The sequence below is a fragment of the Petaurus breviceps genome, unplaced genomic scaffold (assembly GCF_028583685.1).
Source record: "Petaurus breviceps papuanus isolate PSGF00001 unplaced genomic scaffold, PetGlider_PUasm1.0 90919, whole genome shotgun sequence".
NCBI classification, from domain to species: domain Eukaryota; kingdom Metazoa; phylum Chordata; class Mammalia; order Diprotodontia; family Petauridae; genus Petaurus; species Petaurus breviceps.
This window is the reverse complement of record NW_027187378.1, coordinates 25,526,953-25,553,493: the sequence shown is the minus strand read 5'-3', so window position 1 is coordinate 25,553,493 and position 26,541 is coordinate 25,526,953. Positions and strand designations below refer to the sequence as shown.

General features: G+C 38.6%; 1 protein-coding gene across 2 annotated transcripts in view; it reads right to left on the bottom strand.

The window, feature by feature from the left end:
• The window catches only part of ELP3 (elongator acetyltransferase complex subunit 3), a 107,163-nt gene extending 81,810 nt beyond the window's left edge, over positions 1-25,353 (bottom strand). Inside the window, exons 1-7 of one of the 2 annotated variants that reach the window (XM_069075627.1) lie at positions 25,206-25,353; positions 22,084-22,183; positions 17,793-17,931; positions 16,378-16,448; positions 15,342-15,405; positions 12,835-12,903; positions 9,469-9,623 (exon numbers count right to left, since the gene is read on the bottom strand). In XM_069075627.1, the coding sequence (XP_068931728.1) occupies positions 9,469-9,623; positions 12,835-12,903; positions 15,342-15,405; positions 16,378-16,448; positions 17,793-17,931; positions 22,084-22,183; positions 25,206-25,224 (617 nt within the window). In that variant the 5' untranslated portion in view covers positions 25,225-25,353. The remainder of the gene's footprint in view (positions 1-9,468; positions 9,624-12,834; positions 12,904-15,341; positions 15,406-16,377; positions 16,449-17,792; positions 17,932-22,083; positions 22,184-25,205) is intronic. The other variant, XM_069075626.1, reaches the window with a different exon arrangement.
• Between the last annotated feature and the right edge of the window lie 1,188 nt (positions 25,354-26,541).

Below are 26,541 nucleotides of genomic sequence, written 5' to 3'. Positions count from 1 at the left end.
CTGAAAAGATTTTGCACAAGTCAAATCAAATGTAGTTAAAAATTACAAGGGAAATGGCTGAGAAAAATCTTTATAGCAAGTTTTTTTGATAAAGGTCTGGTATCCATGTATACATACACACATATGTATATTCTTGTAGATATATGGAACAGATTAAAATATGTAAGATTAAGAACCATTCCCATATAGACAAATGTTCAAAGAATATAAACAGATGTCAAAGGTTAAAAAATCCAAGTCATGGGGACACTAGGTGGTACAGTGAATATAGCGCTGGCCCTGGAGTCAGGAGGACCTGAGTTCAAATCCAGCCTCAGACACTTAACACTTACTAGCTGTGTGACCTTAGGCAAGTCACTTAACCCCAATTGCCCTGTCTTCCCCCCTCCAAAAAGACCAAAAAAAATTCAAGTCATTCAAAACAACCACATAAAAAACCTCCTAAAAATTAGAATTGTTATTTAAATTAAAATGATGAGGTTGTATTTCATACCCATCATACTGGCAAAGATGGCAGGAATGGAAAATGATAACTGTTGGAAGGGTTGTAGGAAAACAGGCATACTAATGCACTGTTGGTGGAAGAGTGAACAACAATTATGGAAGAGAATATGGTATTATGTCCCCAAAGTCATTAAACTGAGTGTAACCTTTACTGATGGATGCCACTAGCCCCAAAGAGATGACAGAGAATAAAGAGACACACATATATAAGAATATTTATAGATGCTCTTTTACAGCAAAAAACTCAAAAATAGGGGCATCCGTCAACTGAGGAACAAATTGTGGTATGTGTATGTAATGGGATATATTTGCAGTGTGAGAAATGCCAAAAGAGATGGTTTCAGAGAAACCTAGAGAGTCATATGTGAAATGATGCAGAGTAAAATCAGTAGAACCTGAAGAACAATTTACATAGAGAAAACATTGTAAGGAAAACCAACTTTGAAAAATTTAAGAATTATGTTCAATGCAATGACTAACCACTATTTCAGAGGACTAATGGTGAAGCATGCTACCCACCCATCTCCTAAAAGAGAGGTAGTAGAGTATAGAATAAAGTATATGTTTTCAGACATGGCTACTGTGGGAATTTGATTATGCATATTAAAAGTATTTTGTTTTTTTCTTTTCTGCGGGGGTTGAGGAAAGGAGGGAAGAAGACAAGGAGGAGGGACGGAAGGACTTTAAAAAAAGAAAAAGGAAAGATGTCTACCAAAATACTTTTTAAATTGGGCAGAGTTGTGTGCTGCCAGGGTCAACAAAGAGTTCCAAGGTGGCTGGACAAAAACTTATTCAGAAAACTACTGACTTGGGTAGCTTTTAGGGAGTACACAATTCAAAATGGAAAGTCACTGATTTAAACAAACAATATAACACAATTTTAGCTGTTGAAAGTCAATATTACTTATAAAGGGCTAACAAGAAGAATGAGATGAGTTATGACCAAGAGCACTGTTGGTGGAGTTGTGAATTGATTCAACCATTCTGTAAAGCAATTTGGAACTGTGCCCATAGGGCTATAAAACCACACATATCCTTTGACCTAGCAATACCACAAAGGACAAACACAACCTGTGAGTAGTCCATGCATGTAGTCCATGTAGTCCATGAATGGGGATCCAGTTGGTCAGTTCCAGCTGGGTAACTCAGCTCCTCTCCTTTCCCCTTACCTGAGGGTGTTCTGCCCAAAGGAAGGTAAATTTTCATGGGTCAAAAGATGCCTAGTTAACTTGAGGTTTACTGGCTAGATTTCTTTCTCAAAGACCAAGCCTTAAACCCAATTCACTCTGGAGCTCATGGATTGGAAAACAATAGGTCCCTGCCCAAGTAATGGTTATTTTTTTGGGCCCTCCTAGTTCAGAGGAAATGTAAATAATAACTGTTTCTCTTTTGGTCAGCAATCCCAAGGGTCTTCCCCTCCCAGTTTGATTTTTTTTCATTAAAGTAGTTATCCCTTGATCACTTCTTAAGAGGCCTATTCACTGAATGGACATTGCTTCACTCAAAGTGAGAACCTGAAAAGACCTTAGTTTAAAAGGGCCAGGGTCTCCCACTGCATCCTGGGTCATCTCTAGTTGTCTTAATGAATACCTGGCCACTGGACCCAGACAGTTCTGCAGGAGAAAGTGAGGCTGGTAACCTTGCACAGCCCTCCTTTACTCAAAATCAAAGTCAACTGTAAGTCATTTCATCATCTCCCTGATGTCATCATCCTCTTCAAGAACAAAGGAGAAATACAGTAACAACACCAAACTGAGAAGCTAAGTCATTCACAGCTGTTCATTGCACAATATTGTTGTCACTGTGTATAGTGTTCTCCTGGTTCTGCATCAGTTCACATACATTTTTCTGAAGTCATCCTGCCTGTCATTTCTTATAGTACAATAATATTCTATCACAATCATAAACCACAACTTGTTTAGTCATTCCCCAAATGATGGACATCCTCTCAATTTCCAATTCTTAGCCACCACAAAGAGTTGCTATAAATATTTTTGTACAGATATGTTCTTTTCCTTTTTAAAAAAGTCTCTTTGGGATACATACAGATTAAGTAGTATTATTTCTGGATCAATGGGTATACACAGCTTCGTAGCCCTTTGGTCATACTTCTAAATTGCTCTCCAGAATGGCTGGATTAGTTCACAACTCCATGAAGAGTGCTACTGTTATTGTTCCAGTTTTTGCACATCCCTTCCAACATTTATCACTTTCCTTTTCTGTCATATTAGCCAATCTGATGGGTTTCATACGGTACCTCACAGTTGCTCTAATTTGTATTTCTCTAATCAATAGTGATTTCAAGAATTTTTTCATAGGGTTATAGATGGTTTTGATTCATCTGAAAACTGCCTGTTCATATGAAAATGGAAGATTTTATGGCAAATATTTTCAGAAGATAAAAGGAAATAAGAAATAAGTGACCCAATGAGCATTTCCCTCCTTCCCCAAGTAGGTCAAAGATAGTCAATCAACAATCATTTATTAAGTACCTATTGGGGCAGGTAGGTGGTGCAGTGAATAGAGCACCAGCCCCGGAGTCAAAAGGACCTGAGTTCAAATCTGACCTCAGACACTTGACACTTAACTGTGTGACCTTAGTCACTTAACCCCAATTGCCTTGCCTTCCCCCCCTCTGAAACAAAACAAAACAAAAACCATATTAATTGCTTATTATGAGTAAGGCACCCCCCCAAAAAATTAAAAGTCTCTGCCCTCAAGGAAATGACATTCTATCATGAAAGACAACACACCCATATATACATATATGTATATGTGTGCGTATACCTTGTGTTTATGTATGATTATATATAATACCCTGTATTTATTTTGAATATATGTGTGTGTGTGTGTAGATATGTGAAGATACAGACAGATAAACACACATAGGTATACATTTAAAAGAAATATAAGGTAACTTTGTATGAGTGGAGAAGAGAGACTAGCTGTTGGGGGTAGGGGATAAGGAAAAGCCTAATGTAAGAGACAGTATCTGAACTGAGCTTCTAAAGAAACAAGGGATTCAGGGCGGCCAGGTAGCACAGTGAGTAAGACCACCGGCCCCAGAGTCGGGATGACCTGGGATTGAATCTGGGCTCAGACACTTAGCAACCAACCAGAAACACCTGGCCATGTAACCTTGAGCAAGTTACTTAACCCCAATTGCTTAGGGGCAGCCAGGTGGCTCAGTGAGTGAGAGCACCGGCCCCAGAGTTGGGATGACCTGGGATTGAATCTGGGCTCAGATGCTTAGCACCCACCCAGAAACACCTGGCTGTGTAACCCTGAGCAAGTTATTTAACCCCAATTGCTTAGGGGCGGCCAGGTGGCTCAGTGAGTAAGAGCACCCGCCCCAGAGTCAGGATAACCTGGGATCAAATCTGGGCTTAGATACCTAGCGCCCACCCAGAAATAACTGGCCATGTAACCTTGAGCAAGTTACTTAACCCCAATTGCTTAAAAAAAAAAAAAAAAGAAACAAGGGATTCCAAGAGGCAGTGTGAGGAGAAAGTACACTCCAGGTTCTGGGACAGTCTTCACAAAAGTATAGAGAAAGGAAATAGAATCATGACTTCCAGGAGCCAAAATGGCAGAGCAAAGAGCAGACTGCTGTCCCTCTCATCCCTGAATACCCAGAAAATAGTACCCCAGAACAGATCATGGAATAGCAGAAAGACAAGATGGAGCAGTCTTTTGGTCTGGGAGACTTAGAAGATAAGCAAAAAGGTCTATATCACTCAGATAAAAAGGGAGTGCAGTACTGGACGGGATGTGTCACAGAAAGCCAGTGGCAGGTTCCACTTCAGCAAACCAGAGGGAGATCCTGAGCCCCAGAGAGCAGGCAAATGTCAACACCAGGAGCCCCCAAGTGACTCAGCAGAGTCAGAGAAACAGACAGACTCCAATTCAGAGAACCACCACATGTGCCAGGGGCAGCCCTAGGCAGGCAGGCATTCTCCAATAGCAGAGCTTCCCATGTTTCAGCACAGCCCTAGGTGGGCAGGTGTCTTCCAGCAGCAAGATGTCCAGTGCTTCCAAATACCACTGGGTGGGCAGGTATCCTTACCTCTGCATGTTTCAGTGTGCCTGGGGAAAACGCAGAAAAACCCCATCTGGTCTCAGCACATGCCAGACTCTACCACTAGGACCCCAGCTCAGCATTAGATAAGCTGCCAGATCCCTACAGTTGCCTGCTGCCAGCACCTGAAGTCCCAGGGCACAATGCTAGTAAATAGGCCCCTGGCCCCAGCACAAGAAGATTGGAACAGTGCCCTCTGTGTGCCAGCAGGAGAGCTCAACTTTAAAAGTCAGAAAATAGGCAAACATGAGCAAGAAAAAAAAAACCTTGACCATAGACTCTTTCTATGGGGACAGGGAAGAACAAAATACAAACTCAGAAGAGAACAACACTGTCAATATACCTACATCTGAAATCTCAAAGGGGAATATGAATTGGTCTCAAGCCCAAAAAGCCTTCTTGGAAGAGTTCAAGAAGGATTTTAAAAGTCAAATAAGAGAGGCAGAAGAAAAATTGGGAAAAGAAATGAAAGGTATGCAAGACAGAGTTAATAGCTTGGAACACGAAGGATAAAAGAAGAAAACAACTGATTAAAAATTAAAATTGGCCAAATGGAAAAGGAGGCACAAAAGCTAAACAAAGAAAATAATTCCTTAAAAATTAGAATTCAGCAAATGGAAATTAATGACTCTATGAGAAATTAACAATCAGTCAAACAAAATCAAAAGCATGAAAAAATAAAAGAAAATGTAAAATACCTCAATGGAAAAACAATGACCTGGAAAAAAGATTCAGGAGAGATAATTTAGGAATTATTGAACTGTCTAAAAACTCAAAATAAGGGCCTGGACAGCATCTTTCAAGGAATTATCAAGGAAAACTGCCCAGAGATCCTAGAACCAGAGGGCAAAATAGTCATTAAAAGAATCCATCAATCACCTCCTGAAAGAGATACCAAAACAAAAACTCCCAGGAATATTGTAGCCAAATTCTAGAATTATCAGGAGAAAATACTGCAAGCAACCAGAAAGAAACAATTTAAAATCATGGAACCATGGGAAAGATTACTCAGAACTTAGCAGCTTCTATATTAAAGGATTGGAGGCCCTGGAGTATGATATTCCAGAAGGTGAAAGAGTTTGGATTACAACAAAGAATCAACTATCTAGCAAAATTGAGTATAATCTTTCAGGAGAAAAGATGGACATTCAATGAAATAGGGGACTTTCAATCATTTCTGATTATAAAAAAAGCAGAACTGAATAGAAAATCTGATCTCCAAATACAAGACACAAGAGAAGCATAAAAAGGTAAACAGGAAAAGACAGAAAAAGATATTAGTCAATAAGGTTAAACTGTTTACATCCCTACACAGAAAGATGATACTTCTAACTCCTGAGAAATGTATCTTTATTACAGCATTTAGAAGGGGTACATAGACAAGAGGGTATAGGTATAAGTTGATTTTGATGTGATAAGAAAATTAATTAAAGGGTGAATAAAAAAAGGATTGTACTGGGAGAAGTGGAAAGGAGGGGGCAGAAAGGGGTAAATTAGAAGCACAAAGACCTATCACAATAGAGAGAAAGAAGGGAGATGAGTCCTTTGAACCTTACTCTCATCGGATTTGGGTCAAAGAAGGAATAACATACATACTCAATTGAGTACAGAAATCTTTCTTATCTTCTAAGAAGTAGGAGGGGGAAAGGGGAAAAAAAAGGAAGGGGGGCTGATATAAGGGAGAGCAGACTGAGGGAAGCAGTGGTCAGAGGCAAAACACTGATGAGGAAGGAAAGGGTGAAAGAAGAGAGAAAAGTATAAAGAGGGGGGTTGGGGGAAGATTAGAATGGAGAGAATGACACAGTAAGTAATCATAATTGTGAATGTAGATGGGATGAACTCTCCCCTCTCCCCAAAACAGAAGTGGATAGCAGAATTGATTAAAAACCATAAATCCTACAATATGCTGTTTACAAGAAACACATATGGGCGCAGCTAGGTGGCGCAGTGAATAGAGCACCAGCCCTGGAATCAGGAGGACCTGACTTCAAATCCAGACTCAGACACTTAACACTTACTAGTCCTGTGACCTTGGGCAAGTCACTTAACCCCAATTGCCCTGCCTTCCCCCTCCAAAAAAAAAAAAAGCAAAAAGAAAATACAAGAAACACATCTGAAGCAAAGAAATACATATAGAGTAAAGGTAAAAGGCTGGAGCAGAACATATGCTTCAGTTGAAATTTTAAAAAGCAGAGGTAGCAAATTGGATCTCAGACAAAGCAAAAGCAAAAACAGATCTAATTAGAAGAGATAAGAAAGAAAACTACATCCTGCTAAAAGGTACCATGAAGTCATGTCAATATTAAACATCTATGCACCAAGTTGTATAGCATCCAGATTCTTGGAGAAGTTAAGTGAGTTACAGGAAGAAAAAGACAGTAAAACTAAATTAGTGGGGTGGCTAGGTGATGCAACAAATAGAGCACCGGCCCTGGAGTCGGGAGGACCTGAGTTCAAATCCTGTCTCAGACACTTAACACTTACTAGCCATGTGACCTTGGACAAGTCACTTAACCCCAAATGCCCTACCCCCCCAAAAAAGCAAAAATAAAAAATAAAACTAAACTAGTGGGGGACCTCAACTTCCCCCTCTCAAAATCAGATAAATCTAAACACAAAATAAACAAGAATGAAGTTAAGAAGGTTAATAGAATTTCAGAAAAGTTAGATATGGCAGACCTCTGGAGAAAACTGAATGGGGATAGAAAAGAATATATGTTTTTCTCATCGGTGTAAGGCACCTAGACAAAAACTGACCATGTGTAGTATGGCATAAAAATTTCATGATCCAAGGCAGAAATATTAAATGCATCCTTTTCAGGTCATGATGCAATAAAAATTACATGTAATGGTTGATTGTTGTCTTTCATTCTCAAAGAGGACCAAAATGCCATTACTATGCTAAAGTATCAAGTTTCAATGCATCTGACTGTGGCTGATCAGAGCAATATGAGCTCAGAATGCTCTACCACAGGGGTAGTTTGTGTGAACACACAAATAGTTTGTGTGAACATCTGGAGTGGATTATCTAAATCTGTGCATCCTATGTTTCCTTTGAACTGTTTCAAGTCTGCTTTGCTCACAGAGCCCAGCACCTTCTTTGATGTGGGCATGCCATGCTGAGCAGTCCTGTGCCAGTGTCTCCCATGTCACACAATCAATTCCAAAGTTCTTGAGAGAGACCTTGAGAGTGTCCTTGTATCATTTCTTCTGACCACCATGTGAACACTTGCCTTGTGTGAATTCTTCATAAAATAGTTTTTTTGGCAAGTGTATGTTTTGCATTAGAACAATATAACCAGACCACTGGAGTTACACTCTCTGCAGCAGAGTTTGAATGCTTGGTAGTTTAACTAAGTAAGGACCTCAGTGTCTGGTACCTTATCCTACCAGGTGATCTTCAGTCTTCCTAAGATAATTCAAATGGAAGCGATTCAGTTTCCTGGCATGGTGTTGGTAGACTGTCCAGGTTTCACAGGCATACAACAATGAGGTCAGTACAATGGTTCTGTAGACCTTCAATTTAGTAGTCAGTCTAATACCTCTTCTCTCCCATACTTTCCTTCAGAGCCTCCCAAACACTGAGCTAGCTCTGGCAATATGTGCATCAACCTCAGCAAAGAAGACTAAGAAGCAGTGGTTCTCAGGTAGAAGAACCAGGATAGAGCAATATGAAAAAACAGAAAACATCCAAAAAGAAAGGCTTCATATATGCCAAAATTTTCATAGCAGCATTTTTTGTGGTACCAAAGAACTGAAAGTATATGAAATGATAAGGTGAAGACTATGAGGAAAACAATATACACAATGACAAAAACATAAATAGAAAGAATACTAAAACAAAACTGAATAAATAAAGCTTGGCTCTGGTAAAGAACTAAGAAAATGCACCTCCTTCCCTTTACTGCAGAGGAGGAATACCATGGGTATGGAATATTACATATACTGTCAGACCTAGTTGATGCATTCAGTTACACTCAACTGCTTCTTCTTCCTTTCTTTTGCAGTCTTTCTAACAAGAATAACTCATTGGGCAGGGACAGAGGGAAAAAAATGTATATTAAGAAATGACTGTGAGCAAAAACCAAAAAGTCATCAATTTTTTAAAAAGACAATCAAGAAAAAGCAAATCAATGGTTTCAGTGATTATGCAACATAAGATGAGCTTATCTCTCCATTTAAGAGAATCATGTACTTCTTTTATGCTTTATTATCCATAAATGATAAATGAGTTGAAAATAAATAAGAACAACCTGATTTTCACTGAATTTGAAGTAGCCAAATATTTCTAACCAAAAAAATCTCTTAAGGCTGTCACTTCCAGTTCTGACATTCTATTCCATTCCCTTCTAAGTATATACCATACTCTTTTTACCATGTGTGATTTGGAACTCCAACTACAGAGCAACCTTCTCTTGGCAGTTTAGACCAATATGAGGAACACGTGGAATACGCTCATACAAATAGTTTTATATCGTTAGATGAAGAAGTACATTCTTTTACCAATGGACAGTATTACTTTTTTTAAAGAGCAATATGAGCTCTTTTTTTATGTCAATAAAACTTTCACTTGCACAAAATCCACGGAAAAAAGATTTTAAGAAATAAGAATGTTTCCTTATATAGAGTTTTAAGCCCCAGATGTTGAAAATATTTAGGGGCAGCCAGGTGGCTCAGCGAGTAAGAGCACCGGCCCCAGTGTCGGAATGACCTGGGGATCAAATCCAGGCTCAGATACTTAGCACCACACTCAGAAATAATTGGCCGTGTAACCTTGAGCAAGTTACTTAACCCCAATTGCTTTAAAAAAATAATAATATAATATTTAAAATGATTGTCTCCACTTAGAAAAAAATAGTTTCTATTGTGAAATGAAGAACTCTCACCTGACTGCTTCAGATACATTGTTGGAAGTATGTCCGGATAAGGCATCGTGCAAATTTCGGATAAAATAATCTCTGTACTCTTCTGAGAGGGCCATAAATGTTCCACCCATCACAATGAACTCTACCTTATCCACACTGTGACCCAGTTGTTTCAACTGAAAGAAATAAAATTCACTAGTATGATAAAAGACATTGATAACTATGTCTTCAACTTTTAGGTTTTGTATTGTGAAATGTTTCATCAATATTAAAATTGAAAAATTGGAAACCAACTATATACATTTTACTTAATTCTGTGAAAGAGTTGGCTCAATTAAGGACTCCAAATATATTAAAAAAAAAAAACAACTGAAAAGCTAGAATGAAGTAAAAGGAATAATTAAGTAAATAATGAACAACTTTATGTAAATAATTAAGACAAAACTAAGGGAATGTCAAAAAAGAGGGTAGAAAACAAAAAGAAGTATATATAGGCATGTATGCCATGAATTAGGAATGGAAAACTGAAGAGATAGGAAAAATAAAGAATTGCTAAGTTAAAAAGTAAACTACAGGGGTGGCGAGGTGGCGCAGTGAATAGAGCACCAGCCCTGGAGTCAGGAGGACGTGAGTTCAAGTCTGGCCTCAGACACTTAACACAAAAACTAGCCATGTGACCTTGGGCAAATCATTTAACCCAAATTGCCCTACCTTCTCCCTTCCCCCCCCAAAAAAGGAAATTACAATGATACTCATAGAAGTTTTTGTTTTCAACTTTCAGAAAGTGAAGTATGAAAAGCAAAATTATTTTAATCACTAGATAAGCTATGAAGCATTATTTCTCCTGCTAAAAATTAGAAACTAGAAATTATGAAAATTCTGTGAACAATTTCTTGTTTCATCGACTACAATTCAACTATCAGTAAGTGAGCAAAGATTCCATTCATGAGCAGATATCATTAAGTTCATCTTTGCACAAGCTTTTTGCAAAATTTTCAATCTTGATAGAAGCAGAGAGAAGAGTTTCCTAAAGTGCACAAGGAACTGGCAAATTTCATTTGCCACATACACATGACTCAAAGGCCTGTTTTGTTCCCATTTTGGTCCTTGTAAGTAGTTATGACAATTTTAGAAAAGGAACCCTTTACAGCCCACATGATAAGCAGCTCCACCTGAGACTCTGAGAAAGGACAAAATTTCTCTCCTTTACCTTTAAAGTCAGAGATAATTAAGGGCAGGGTTTTAGACCAGTGGTTCTAAATTTTTTTTTAGTCCCAAGATGCCTTTATACTCTTTTTTTTTTTTTAAAGCAATCGGGGTTAAGTAACTTGCTCAAGGTTACACGGCCAGTTATTATTTCTGGGTGTGGTGCTGAGTATCTGAGCCCGGATTTGATCCAGGTCATCCCGACACTGGAGCCGGTGCTCTTACTCGCTGAGCCACCTGGCCGCCCCTAAGCAATTGGGGTTAAGTAACTTGCTCAAGGTTACACGGCTAAGTGTCTGAGCCCGGGATTCGATCTCCAGGTCTTCTCAACACTTGAACCGGTGCTCTTACTCGCTGTGCTACCTGGCCGCCCCATGCCTTTATACTCTTAAAAATTATGTATATCTATTGATATTTGTTATGAAAATAGTTTTGACCTTATGGACTCCTTGAAAGCATCCCAAGGGCCTTAAAGACTCAAGATCTCTGGACCATACTTTTAGAACTACTGGCTTAAATAGTAGTATCTCAGGTTAAAACAAATAACACAAAACATAAAAAATGACTGCCTTCTATTTGATAGTGGGAGACAGACTAGTAACAGTGCCTCTTGCTTGTTATTATTATTCTACTTTCTTCTCTCCTCTATTCCCAATCTACTTCATGGTTTCTACAGAGTAGGTGCTCTACAAAGTATGATTTCAAAGGTATACTTGTAGATAAGGTCGGGCCTATCAAAGAAACCTTGCTCCTAGAATACATAGATAGTAGGCCTATATAACCTGTTCTCTTGGCTGCTGTTACTGGTCTAGGATAAGCATGTCCTGTCCTCTGCATGAAGGGAGAATGGGAGTACCTTGCAAAGCACCAATGGTCTATGTGCACTGCTAAGAGGCTAGAATAAAGGCCTGGAGACAACTAACTTCTGGATCTGAGCTAGTAAAACTAATAGTAGGTATGCAATTCATGAGAAGTGATGGCTTTCAGGATATTTTTTCTTTAGACTTCTCAAGTTACAATGTTCAGAGCCTCTATCCTTACTCATAAAAAATGTCCTTTCTATCATCAAAGCTGTACATATGGGATAGTGTCAGGTTTTAATTACTGAGTGTGGTTTTGAGATTACATGTGAAGTACAAATGTTTTACATATACATATATTTTGTTCTACATCAAGTGTTAAATTTGTCTTCCTGTAAAGGCAAGTAAAGGCAGTTTTGGGTTGTTTAATGTTGCTGTTGTTAGGGAAATGGACTTATGATTTTCTAGTATAGAGAACTACCAGAGGAAACTCCCTCTGTCAACGCAATTCATTGCATTCCAGCCTTCCTTTACCTCCTACCAGAACTAAGAATCCTGCTTCTAGGATCCTGGGCACTAAGAGGTGAATTTTCACCTATTCTTGCCCAAAACCAGGTCACTAAGACACTTCCCAGCCACCTCCAAATCAAGTCACTGCATATAAACTCTCTAGTTCCTCCCTTTCTTCAAACTCTAGTTCCCCTATGTATGTTAGAATGTGAGGGCAAGGACTGTTTGGTTTTTGTAGTCGTGTCCCTAGCATAACAAAGAGATTGGCATGCAGTAAATGCTTACTAAATGCTCATTCATTCATTAATAGTTGCCTGTAGGCACTAAGAAGTGATATGCCTAGGTTCACAAAATATGTATATAAGAGGTCTTCCTAGGTCCAGGGCTTGCTCCCTACCTGCTATGTCATACTGCATCTCTGCACATTGTTTGTCCTCGTAATATCAGGACAAAAAATTCCAGGGCAAAAAAAAGTGCATAGTTTGGACAAAGGTCAGCCTACCTACAATATACAACATTTTTTATCAGGCTCATGGGAGTCAAAGTAGAGAGGTGGTAACATGGAGAAATGGAACAAAATGCAGTTAAATACAATAGGAGCCTTTAGAAATGAAAAAAATTCAACTTCCCTTGAAGGTGTTTTTGACTTATCTAAAGTGTCAGTAGGTATTACAAGGTCTTCCACTTCCACCTCAAATCAACGATACAAAGAGGAAAACTACAGTTATTTCTTCTGACTCAATCCATCAAGCATTTATTAAGTTGCTACCAGACACCAGGCACTATGCTAAACCACCATCTCTTATTATTAAGCTCTTAATTCTTTTATTACTGACAGAAAATAGTTTTTAAAATGTTTTAACATATTTACCTGGTCTATTCGGTGCCTTGTTTGAAGAAAAGGGTCATATCTGGCGCGGATAGCTCGCATGGAAGTAGGCTAAATAAAAAAAGTAAAAGTATCTAAAGTTTCTTTTTCTTGGTCATCTAATTTACCATCAATTGTGAAATAAATGTACATTAAAAGTAAAAAAAAAAATTGTTATCTCTCTCTCCTTCCCTTCCTCCCCCTTCTTTTCTCCCTAACCACCACCCCCCTTCTCTCCCTACACGCCAAGGTTCAGCAGTGTGGGCTGGGATTAACATTTACCTTAACCATTACCCAATGCTGCAAGCATTTTAGATATAGGATGTTACTCTGGATCACCTATCTGTTGAACAATCACTGATTTGCATAGCAGGATTATACCATTAACATGTTAGAGAAAGAATATATTAAAACTTAAAGATCACCTAATCTGATCCCCTCATTTGTTTTGTTTTTGTTTAGTATTTTATTTTTCCCTGGTTACATGTAAAAACAATTTTTAACATTTGTTTTTAAAATCTTGAGTTCCAAATTCTCTCCCTCCCCCTCCCAACCACCCTCCTTGAGAAGGCAAAGAATTCGATACAGGCCATACATGTGTACTCATGCAAAACGTTTCCATAACAGTCATATTATGAAAGAAAACATAGGCCAAAAAAAAAAAACCCTCAAGAGAAATAAAGAAAGCAAAAATAAGCATGCTTCAGTCTGTATTTCCACACCAACAGTTCTTTCTCTGGGGATGGCTAGCACCCTGATTCACCATAAGTTCTTCAGAGTTGTCTTGGATCACTGTATTACTGAAACTAGTTAAGTCATTCACAGCTGATCATCTTACAACACTACTGTTAACTTTGTACACAGCACAGTTCACTTCGCCATCAGCTCATGCAAGTCTTTCCAGCTTTTTCTGAGGGCATCCTGCTCATCATTTCTCATAGCACAACAGTATTTCATCACAATCACATAGCATAACCTGTTCAGTCATTCTCCAATCAATGAGCATCCCCCAACCTCCAATTCTCTGCCACCAGAAAAGAGCTGCTATAACTATTTTTCTACATACAGGTCTCTTTCTTTTTCATTTTTTTATCTCTTTTGGGATCCAGACCTAGTAGTGGCACTGCTAGGTCTCGATAGCCCCTTGGGCACTGTTCTAAATTCCTCTAAAAAAAGGGCTGAATCAGTTTACAACTCCACCAACAGTGCACTAATGTCTCACTTTTCCCATATTCCCTCCAACATTTCTCACTTTCCTCCTCTGTCCTATTAGACAATCCAATAGGCATTTGGTAGTACCTCAGAATTGCTTCAATTTGCATTTCTCCAATCAATAGTGAGTCAGAGCATTCATTTTTTCATATGGCCATAGAGAGCTTTGATTATCTCATATGAAAACTGTTTATATCCTTTGCTGATCCTCTCATTTGAATGACTGAAAGCAAGTCAAGCCCCAAAGAATGAAACTCTTTGGTCATACTGACTGGGACAAGAACCGGCATCTCTGGATACAGTCCAGCATTCTTTCTACTACACAATATTGCCTCTTCATACTCCCTACTGTCACCCAATTCTTACACCACACACATTTAAAAGTCCAAAAGGGTATGTGAAGAGTTGAACAGAATGTACAAATGTTTTGAAAGCTAAAGATAAGTAGTATACAGGTGAAAGAGGGAGAAGATGACTGGAAGAAAATAAGATAAGTAGCAAAGTTGGCCAATGAAATGACCACAAGATCTAACTTGTTTCTAACAAGTATCTAACTTGCTTTACAAAGCACCTGACATTACACACTAGATCTAAGTAATAATGAAATGAGATAAAACAGAAGATTTCAATATGGCTTTTTAGAGTTCATCACTTTGCAAAAAAAAATTCACTAGCTCCATTTTTAAAAGATACTCCCTGAATGTTTTATTTTATCCCAATACTCTTAAAGAATATCTATACTATAAACACATGCAGAAAGATCCTCACAGTCAACCCAATCCACATCTTCCCTCTCCTTTAAATATTCTACCCAGCTAGAAACAGAATCAGTTTACCTAACAACTCTACACCTCATAGAAGGAACAGCATGAAGGGGAAGAAGAGGAGGTAGAACTATATACAACTGAGAGTACCTCAAAGTACAGACACTATTACTTCTGTTAAAGAAGTTATTTCCACTCTGTTCCCACTGGCCATAGAAAGCAAACAGCAAATTCACGTTCATCTTTGCTTACTAGAGAATTTCTAAATACTCATAATTTTAGATTAGCATTTTATATAATTAAGCTTCTAATGTAATTATTTCCCTTTCAAACAAAGAACAATAATATTCTACCCAATCAAAGGAGCATTAAATGGTCCCACATATCATTTACTAGGGAAGGTAGGCTTTTTCCCTTTGGGGATGGAGTTCCCTTCATCTAACTTTAAAAAGAATTCTTGTGGAACACTACACTAAATATAGTCTGACAAAAGCATTTTATTATAATAAATAAAGTAACTCAAAGATATTTTACCTCATATCCGGTATAAGACTGCGTTGAATATTCAAAATCTGAGTCAGGTCCACCAGGACAGTAACTGTCAAAACAAAAAACAGATTAAAATGCTATTTACAAATCTTATTTCATTCAAGAGCTCAAATAATAATCAAGATTCTATGTTCTCCACACTGCTGAAATCAAGTTCCATCACAGAAGTATGAACAGAAATGTCTAACTCAGTACCAACTTAAGTGAATATTTTGCTACCAACAAAGATATGGAAATGCATAAAAGAATAATATTATTTGCACTTTTAAAGGACAGAATCACTAACGGATTACATTTTTAGGCATTTTTAATGGCAATAAATTGTGACTATAAATAAAAAGGACTACCTCTTCCCCTTCTTACCAACTGAGATCGGTTATATGCTCCTGATAACTATTTTTAATTAAAATCCAAGCAGACAAATGTGAAATCTTTCTGTAGAAGTCTTTCCTTATAAAATTCCTTTTTCTGACCCAACTCTACCTTAATTCTCCAACACTCATAGCAGAGTCTACACATATTTTCAGGTTTAATTTATCCAGTTAATAGGACAAATATGTATTCTTTTGTCATGTTCTTTTTTTTTTTCTTTTTTGGAGTGGGAAAGGCAGGAATGTTGGGGTTAAGTGACTTGCCCAAAGTCACACAGCTAGTAAGTGTTAGTCTGAGATAAAATTTAAACTCAGGTCCTCCTGACTCCAGGGCCAGCGCTCTATTCACTGTGCCACCTAGTTGCCCCTATTCTTTTGTCTTCTGATTTCATTATAAGTTCGTTAGTGAATATTATGACAATAGTCACTATATGCAAAATAGCCAGAAGCATACTGAAAATTCTTTTTTTTTTAAATGGGAGCATTTTATAAGTCATTTACAGGCTGTTTTAAAGAACTGAATTATAATTTTCACTTCTAATGAAACCTAAGCTTAAGTTACCAGAATTAAAACCAATCTGGAGATTAATGAACATCTACTGTCATTGATAAAAGAAAATACACATACTAAATATAACCATCATACTTACACACATATATTTCCTGTAAAATTAATATGTGGACATCTGTGGGGTTTGCACATCACAGCCACAACAGCAATCTGTAATGGGAGGATTTGTAAAAATAAATAAACCAAAATTACTTTTCTACCCCATTCCCACAACAGCAAGGTCTATATATTGCCTTAATTTTCTCAGACTTCCCTCATCTGGCACTCCCTTTTCCCTTTCCCAAAACTTTTTTAGGGTAGTGGCTCTTCTCTAGTTCTATTTATATCTCTGAAGTACAATGGCTCCAGGGTATAGCAAGTACAGATGCAAAACAACTTTACAAAAGCATCAGCTAATGTTTTCTTTTTTGACCTCAATTCCCTAAGCAAGTCACATGTTCTCAAAGACTTTCAAAGAATTAAGCAGTAGAATTATAGAAAATTATAGTCTACAAACCCAAAACTACCAATCTGCATTGTATGCATATATGACCCTAACTCAGATGAGTGTAAAACAAGAGAGACAGCAAAGGAGGCAAATGAGAAATCAAAGAGCTACCACAAAATGTTAAAATGATGAAATGGGAAGTCTATAAAAGTAGTCACACTGAGCTAAGTCTTATCTCCACAAGGATTCTAAAAGGCAGAGATTAGAAAAGAATACATTCCAGGCTTTGGGAATTCAACATTTAAAAAACAGAACACATTACCTCTCTTCCTCAACCCACCCTTCTTCTCAACTTTCCCTTTACTGTCATCCTCTCCCACTGGGCTAATATTCTAGACTTCATCCTTGTGTACAGTAACTCATCTTCCTGTAGGACTGAATCAGCTCTGAAGTTCATACCCCTTTGCCCTAGGATCCCTCCCTCTCTCGACTGGAAAGCTCCTCCCAGATCCTCCACTGAAGGAGAGGGCCCAGTACAGCTGGCTCATCATTACCCACGCAGTCGTAGGTTCTTATCATGCCCCTCCTCCTAGGTACCCTCCCCACCCCGATTTTCTGTATCATTTTGAGCTCCTTGGGAGCAGGAACTTTCTTTTGCCTTTCATTGTATCCCCAGTGCCTGGCACATAGTAGGAACTTAATGTTTGAGCATCAAGACTTTATGATACAGAGGTTAGATTGCCGTACTTTGTACATGTCCCACCTTTACTTACAATAATTCTCTAATCCTCTCTTCTTTGCCCATTGAAAGTTTATTACTCCTTCACAGCTCATATCACATCTTTCTCATCTACCTTAAACTGTCTCTCCCTCTTCTGAACATCTATAGTACTCACTTTCAAAACCACTCGTTTGACATTATGTTCTCTGTATGCATAGTTGTCTTTTATTGTGTATATGCCTTGTCTTCCCAAACAGCAATTTACAAGGGGAGCAGTATGTGTACCAAATTTTAAAGACAATCAAGCTCAGATCTCTAGCTACTAGCTTCAAAAGCTATCACTTACTCCACTGGCAGTTCTGATTGGCTTTGCTTTTAACTTAGGCACCAAGATTTTACGATACTGAGGAGGGACTGCAGCAATGATATCCACCAGTCGAGGCTGGGCTGAAAGGCCATACTTGGCAGCTGTTCTGGTTTTCACTCTAAAAAAGAATCATTTGACATTAAAAGGATTATTCTCATTCTCAGACAGACTACCAAAACAATTAAGGTGACTGTAGGCAAGAGTATGCTTATTAGCTACATGCATCCCTTTCCCTCTAGCACAAGGCAATGGCTTCAATTGTTCAATGTTTAGAGACCTGAAGTTCTGAATGTTGCTGTGTTTAGGCCTTGGGATACCAGTAGGTCTTATTACTGTAAAAGGCACCAACAATTTCTGAAACTCTAATTCCAGATGTTTACAACTTTCGCTCTAGCACCACAGGAACTATAGATAAAATATTGTTTCTGGAGAGTGAGAATAAAGGAAGGATTTTTTCCTGGAATGAGAACTAATAATAACAGGTATTTTTAATGTCTCCAATCCAAATTCAATTCTGTGACCAAAACTGTCAATCAATAAGTATTTATTAAGAACTCACTGCAGCTACCCCTTCCACACCACAGGGATTAGGGATATGGCACCTCCATGATCTGGAAAGTCTGTATAAAATTTTTTGGCCCTTCCTTCATACCAAGGAAGAAGTTTAAATTATTATGGTCTTAAAAGATAAAATATGTTGAAATTATATAATACTACACATATATTTTAAGCATTTCTGCATTTCTAAACTTTTTCTGTGTCATCTACTGGCATTTACATGTTATGAAGTGACTTGCCTAGAGTCACAAAGCTAGTAAGCTCCTGCAAACCTCTTCAAAAATTCGCATTTAATTTTTTTATGCCGAGCCTTGATATATTGAAACCACTATGGAGAAAGTGGCAGTGTGGAAGGGATAACTGTATATGCCAGGTATTATGCTAAGCCCTGGGGACTCAAAGGAAAGCAAAAACATGATGCATGCCCTCAAGGACTTCACATTCTAACAGGGGAGATAACCCATGAACAAATGTGTATGTAAAAGAGACAAATAGTGTTAAGTGGGAGGAAATCTTGAAGGGAAGGCACTAATGTGAGGAGGGGGAGGGAGAAGGGTAGAATTCTAAGTGGGATTTGAAGCCAGGGAAGCCAAAAGGCAGAGGGGAAGAGAGACAACTGGACAGCCTGTGCAAAGGCAGGGAGATAGAAGATAGAGTGTCATGTATAAGCAAGCCTGGTGTCCCTGGGTCATGGAGTATATGGATGGGAGTAAAGTATAAGAAGAATGGAAAGGCAGGAAGAAGCCTGGGTTTAAAAAGCTAAACAGAGGATTCTATACTTGATTCTGGAAGAAATAGAGAGCCACTGGAGTTTACTGAGTATGAAGTGGGATATTGTCAGAACTGTACTTTAGAAAGATCACTTTGGCAGCTGAATAGAGTGGGGAGAGAAGAAGAGCAACCAGCAGGCTACTCCAATAATCCAGTCCAGGTATATGGTGATAAGGACCAGTACCAGGGTGGCAGCTGTGTGAGAGGGATTTATATGAGAGAGGTTGTAAAAGTAAAAACAAGGCCCTGGAGTCAGGAGGACCTGATTTCAAATCCAGTCTCAGACAATTACCAGCTCTGTGACCCCTGATTTCCTCCCTCCACCCTCCACAAAAGAAAATAAAAATAAGACAAGCCAACTGATTGGACAAGTGGGGTACATGTGAATAAGTTGCTAAGGATGACAGTGATGAAACTGTGAGCTTTGGGTGATCAGAAGGATGGTGGTACCCTTGACCAGTAAGAGGAAAATTGGGAAAAGGAAAGTTTAGAGAGAAAGGACACTAAGTTCTATTCAGGGCATGCTAAATTTAAGATGTCCTTGGGACCTCCAGCTTGGCAGTTAGTAATATAAAACTGGAAGTCAGGAGAGCAGTTAAGGCTGGATAAATACATCTACAAATAATTTACATAGATAAGAATATTGAACCTAGTGGAGCTGATGAGATCAACAAATGAGCTAGTAGTATAGGGAGAAAAGAAAAGAGGGCCCAGTTGCTAGGTATGAGGTAAAAGAAGATCCAATAAAGGACACTGAGGAGCTATTAGATAGTAGGACAACCAGGAGAAAGCAGTGCCATGAAAACTTAGAGAGGAGAGTTTACTTAAGAGTTGACAGTATCAAAGGCTGCAGAAAGATCAATAAGGATGAGGCCTGAGAAATGGCCATTAGATCTGGCAATTAAGAGATTACTGGCAACTTTGGAGATAGCAGTTTCAGTTGAATGATGAAGTCAGAAATCAGACTTTGAAGAGTTTAGAAGAGAGTGAACGGAAAGGAAGTGGAGGTACCAAGTGTATGGCTTCCTCAAGGAATGTAGTCATAGAAGGGAGCAGAGATATAGGACAACAGCTAATGGGGATGGCCAAATCAAATAAGGATTTAAGAATGGGAGAGGTAGGGGCATATTTTTAGACAGTTGGGAAACGGCCAATAGATAAGGATACACTGAATGTTAGTTAGAGAGAGGGTTCAGAGAGTGAGTAATCTGATGAATAAGAAGGAATAGAATGGAATCAAGGGTTCATGTAGAGGGGTTTGAACAGGCAAAAAAATGAATTAGGTAACCACTATGAAACTGCAAACTACTTTTAATGACTTCAAACTTCTTGAAATAAAGGCCTCTCTTTAACATCAAGACTGTTCCAGTGACACCATATAAGTAAGAGTAATGAAATATGGTAGTCTCTGAAGTATTAAGTTCCAGAGAATCCAGAGAGCAAAAGATATGAACATAGTAGGGGTAAGTAGGTATACATTTACCAATGAAGAGTTTCCTGGGAGAGGTAGTGTGAATGTCATTAGAGAAATTTATTTTTAAAAAAATTATTCACATAATAAGAGGAAGAGATAACCAACCAATCGATATAATTCCACTAGCATCTGCTCAATTTCAAGAGACCTAGATAAAGGACCTTAGCATGTTCAGTAGACCTTTTATTGAAGGTTTATAGGAAAATAGGGGTAAGAGTAGCAGAGAATGAAAATGAATTAGTTGCATTTGAAACTTTGGATGTAGTATCAACTTAAATGAGGCCATAAATTCAAAATACTGTACAAATTACAAGACAGTCATTATATTTTAATTAACTAGGGATATTTGGGGGGTTATCAAAATCAACAAACAAATAGAGCATTTATCATGCAAAATATCATGTTAGCTCCTGGGGACACAAAGAGGTATAAGACACAGTCATTCATTTATTCAAAGATAAATAAGGAGATAAAATAACAAAACATAAAGCAAGCACCTAAAGTGGTCCCAATAGCATTGCTATATTAGAATTTGAAGGAAGGAGATTATTTTAGGTTGGAATGAAAGAATTAATTTAGGTTCAGTTGTTGAAAAATTTATGAAGTATGTAGGGGTAGGTTGGGACTTAAAAAAAAATGTAGATTATTGTAATACTGCTGATTTTAGTCAATAAAGGAAGAAACTACAGGATGTAATAACTAATTGGATATGTGGACTGATATTCATAAGGCAAGAATCAAAATGAACACTAAGTTTATGAATAGGTGAATACTGAAAGAAAGAGTAAAGTCTAGTAGAAAGAGAAAGAAGTGAAACTGGCACTAGGGGGAGAAATAAAAAGTATGATTTTAGAATTTCAAGGAATGATGATATATACAAACAGTAATACCCAAAAGATAGCTGGAGATGCAATACAAAAATTCAGGAGAGATATCAAATTTCAACCTTACATGATGGGCTAACAGCTACAGACAACATGTCTAAAGGAAAGAATACAAAGAGAAAAAACATATAGGTATGTTTATATTTAGAGAGCAGCTGTTGAAGATATAGCAGGAGAACCAAAAAAAATATATACTGTCATGTTAGTCAAGAAATGTTTATTATGCAAGTAGGACAGTGTGGGATTAATAGAGGGAAAAAACACTGAAAAGGTTGAAAATGTCAGAGTGGGAATAACAGCTACTTCCAGGTCTCAGAGGAGGAAAGGGATAGGATTTTAAGCATGAATGGAAAGGTTAATCTTAGAAAGGAAGATCACTTTTTCTCCTAGGACAGAAGGGAAGGAAAAATAGAGTACAGATATTTTTTGAGGTTGAGATTATGGCAGGAAGAAAACCTAAATTTCTCAAGACTGAAGTATGACATATGACAAAGTCAGAAATTTTAGAAAATTACATGAACAGTTCTGCAATATCAATAAATGAGATTTTTTTAGGACACTAAAAAAAGTAAATACCACTTACTTATTTAGATCGATATCTTTCCCCTGTTCATGGGCTTCAATCAGTTGTTTAATAACATCACCTATGGTCAGTATCATCAACTCAGCAGGACTGAGATCTCCTGGGGAAAAAAAATCAATATTCAAAAACGGAATATTATATTGCACAAACTTTTAAAAGTTTATGCACACTATGATTATTGATCTAACCCTGAAAAATTAAAAACTCAAGCAAGACTTTTAACCTTAGCCATCCTATTATTCTGATTATGTTTTTTACATTTCAATAAAAACGAAGCAGTTTTTATCTATAGTTTAAGTGAGGAATGGCTATACACTATTTCGGCAACTATATTTTAAGCAAGGTATTCATTCACAGGATGGAAGTGACCATGAAGAGCAGAGAGGAGAAAAAAATCCACCTTATGGTAGCAAAGGCAGAGCTATGGGGTTAATATATTAACACACACACACACACACACGAGTTGTGTGCAGATAGTTAGTATAAGATGGATTGAGCCCAAAATATTATCAAGATTATGAAGTTAATGTTGTATGAGGTTTGGTGGAAGGAACTATGGATGTGTAGTCTGGAGAACAGAAGACTGACGACACAACCAACATAGCTGTTTTTAAATGTCTGAAAAGCTGTCATGTGGAAGAGAGATCAACTTTGTTTTGTCTGGTCCCAGAGAACAAAACTAAAAGCGAGGGGTAGAAATTTTAAGGGCAAATTTAGGGGTGAAGGAAGAAAAATTTTCTAACAAGAGTATTTAGAAATAGAATAGGCTACCTATAAAGGTATTGAGTTCCCTGTGACTACATGTTTTCTGAGCAAAATCACTTGTCAGTAGGGTAGTAGTTGGAATTTATTTCTAGGCAGGGTTGGACTAAATAGCTGCTGATATTACTTCCTACTCTGAAATTCTATGATAATAATAACAGGATATTCTCTTCTTCCTCAACTAGAGAGGAAAAGGAACAAAACATAATAGAACAGGGCATGAATCTGTGAAGGGGGCTCTCAAAAAAGTTTTTAAGAGCAGAAAAGAAATGGATTTAATTAAAGCTCTCCTCCCCTTCCCCCAAATAAGTAGAAGATCCCCACCATCCCCTTCTTGTACTACTCTATATAATGTAGGTCGGTGATCAATGGTGCTTGGTGTCAAGAATGCTTGAGTTCAAATCTTGTCTTAGGCATTCACTAGCTGTATAACCCTGGGCAAGTCACTTAACCTCCAGCAGTCTCAGTTTTCTCATCAAAAAAGGGGGACAAAAGTATCTACTTCTTAGGGTTATCATGAGCACCGAATTGACATGAAAAAAAACCACTTTGCAAAGCTTTTAACAATATAATAGTGATCTATTGTTTTGTTTTTCAAGTGCTCACAAATACAATTTGACAGACTGCCCCTACTTGCAAGGTGCTGTGCTTAGTGTGGGATAAGAAGAAAACCCCCCCCCCACCAATATTTGTTTCTGTAAAGTTTATATCCACAAACATAAGTAAATACAAAGAAACTTAAGGAAAAAATACTAATGACTAAGGTAATCAAGAAAGACTTGGAGTCCATAGGAAGCAGTACCTGAACTGAGTTTTGAGGGAAGCTAGGGTAGGTTGGGGTGGTTGGGAGAGGGAAAGATTGTTTCTGGGGAAGTGCCTTGTGATATCTATAGGTAGTTAATAGAACCAACTGGGAAAATTTCATGGGTGGAATTCTTAGTAGGAAAAGATAAGCCCTTTAACATAATAATCAAGGCAGATATAAATACCACCAGGGCAGCTGGGTGATGCAGTGGATAGAGCACTGGGCCTGGAGTTAGGAAGACCTGAGTTCAAATCCAGCCTTACTTATTAGCCGTGTCCCTTAATCCTGTTTGCCTCAGTTTCCTCATTTGTAAAATGAACTGGAGAAGGAAATGGCAAACGACTCCACCATCTTTGCCAAGAAAAGCCCAAATGGGGTCACAAAGACTCAAGATACAATTGAAACGACTGAATAACAACCACAAAACCACCATTACAAAACATTTAAAATAATGATTATTTTATGCCTTTCAAAATACATTCACATTTTGATCCTTAAAATAACCCTAGGAAACACAATGGCATTATTCTCATTTTACAAATCAGGAAACTGACACTGCAAGGTTAGGAGTTGTCCAAGTCATACAGCAAACTTGTAAATGAACCAAATAGAATCCAATCTCCTAACTCTTCTTAGTTCAACACACTTTCTCTTGAAAAAAAGAGCTAAACCAATAGAGATTTTTTTTTTTTCCTTCCGGGTTTTCCTTGTGGAAAGGAAACGAAGAGTTCAATGAAATACAAGATGTCCCAAAAGGTTTGGTTTTAAGCTATCACAATTTAAAAGGTTTAATAGCTTTAAACCGCCGTTAGATTTTTTGGGACAACCTGTATTTACTTCCTGATAGTAAATTGGCAGAGCAGACGCCTGATATGGATACTTTACCTGCTGTCCAAATACTTAGTTTCTTTCCAACACTTTGGCATGGGGACTCCTTTTGCCTAACACACAATCAGGGTCGCTCTCCTCTCAAGAGAAAGGGGATGAGGGTGGCCCCGGAGTGGAGTGTTCTCATCAGAGAGAATTTAACTGACCCATAGCTTTACAAGATGACCCTCTACAGGTATCATTTCATCGAAATAAAATACTGTAAACGGTGGGACGACACCATACTCAGATGCAAATTAAGGTCTAACCCAAGTGACTTTAAATCACAAAAGCGCAGACTTGACATCTTTACCAAAAGTGTTTTCAGATCACTCGAAGCTAGGAAACAAACTTGACCCTGGGGATTTGCCGCAGTCTCTCAAGGCCAATGGGAAGCCCACCAGTCCGGGGCGCGTAAGCCCCCTGTGACTGACGGACGTGGATCGAAGAAACGTCCCCGCCGAGGGAGGACTGGCGGACACACGGACACACAGACACACGCACAGGCCCGCTGGGCACGTGCATACACACACAAGGTGACGGGCTCACACGCACTCACTGACAAGACTCAGACATATATACAAAGTCATAGAAACAGCGACACAAACAGTCCATCAGGGCTGCTGAGAGGGGGTCCCCAGAGACAGAAAAGCAGAGCCTCCACATCACAGCGTTTCCCCTTTCGCACCTTTACGTTTTTGCTTCATATTGTCAACGCCGCCCCACGCAGAAGAAACTCCTGGCGGAGATTGGTCGACTTCCGCTTGTAGCCGACAAGCAACGAAATCCTATCGTGAAACTGCCGTAAAATCGCCGTAAAGCGTCACTTCCTCCTCCTCCCCATCTCCATCTGTATCCTGCATAGAGAGAAAAAAAAAAGACCAAGTAAAGGTATTAGGATATTGGTTTTGGCCTTTTAGTACCTATTGTGTGCAGAAAGTTGTGGCAATTAGCAAACTATACGGGAGAGATCCGAGGAAGGTAGGAGACAAGGTTGGGTCCAGATTATTCTTCCTGCTTTATTCATGATACGCTAGGTGTCCCAAAAGTTTCTGTCAGCTCTTATAACTTCGCCAAGGCTTTGTTTTCTTTGTAATCGTGTGTGCGTGTGTGTGTGTGTGCGTACACACACATATACATATATATTTCGTGCATTTAACGATATTCTGAGAAGGAGCCCATAGACGTCACCAGACTGCCAGAGGGTCCGTGACGCAAAAAAAAAGGTTAAGAATTGATGATCTAGCCCGAGTCCCTGGTTTTACGTTTGAAGGAATTGAGGCCTCAAGAGAGTTAAGTGGCCAGACCAGAACCAGCACCCTCCCACCTCCAAATTCAGTGCTTTTCCCAATACACCTCTGCTTCCTGTACCTCTCCGTATTTTAATTTGACTCAACCGACACCGATCAGCTGCCAACTCTGTGCCAGGCCCTGGTTTAGCCACCAGGGGTGCAAAGACCAAACTGAGACAGCCCCTGCCTTTACGGTGCTTACATTCCATTGAGGCGAAACATGGATGTAGAAAAGTCAGTACAAAATATGAGCAGGAATTTCTCGGGGGAGGGCACTAGCATCTTGAGAAGATCGGGAAGGGCTTCGTCTGGGAGGCAGCACAAACCTAAGGGAACAGAAGATTGTGTGGGGTGGGTGTGAAGAGAGGGAGTACATTCCAGCCCGGCTATGGCAAAGGCATGGAGACAGGAAATGGAGTAACCTGTCCAGGGAAACAACTAGTAGGGCAGGCTGACTAGAATGTAGGGTGTGTTTGGGAGAATAAATAACATGCAGTAAACCTGAATAGTCAGCTAGTGCCAGATTTTGAAGTATATTATTCTAAAGCCAAGAAGGAGCCATTGGAGCTTCTTGAGCAGAGGAGTGATATGATCAACCCTGGGCTAGATAGATAGATAAATTTGGTAGCTGTATGGAGGATGGATTAGAGGAAACAGGGACCTGAGGCAAGAAAATGAATTGGGAGACTATTGCAATAGTCAAGATTTGAGGTGATGTGGGCCTGCAAATGA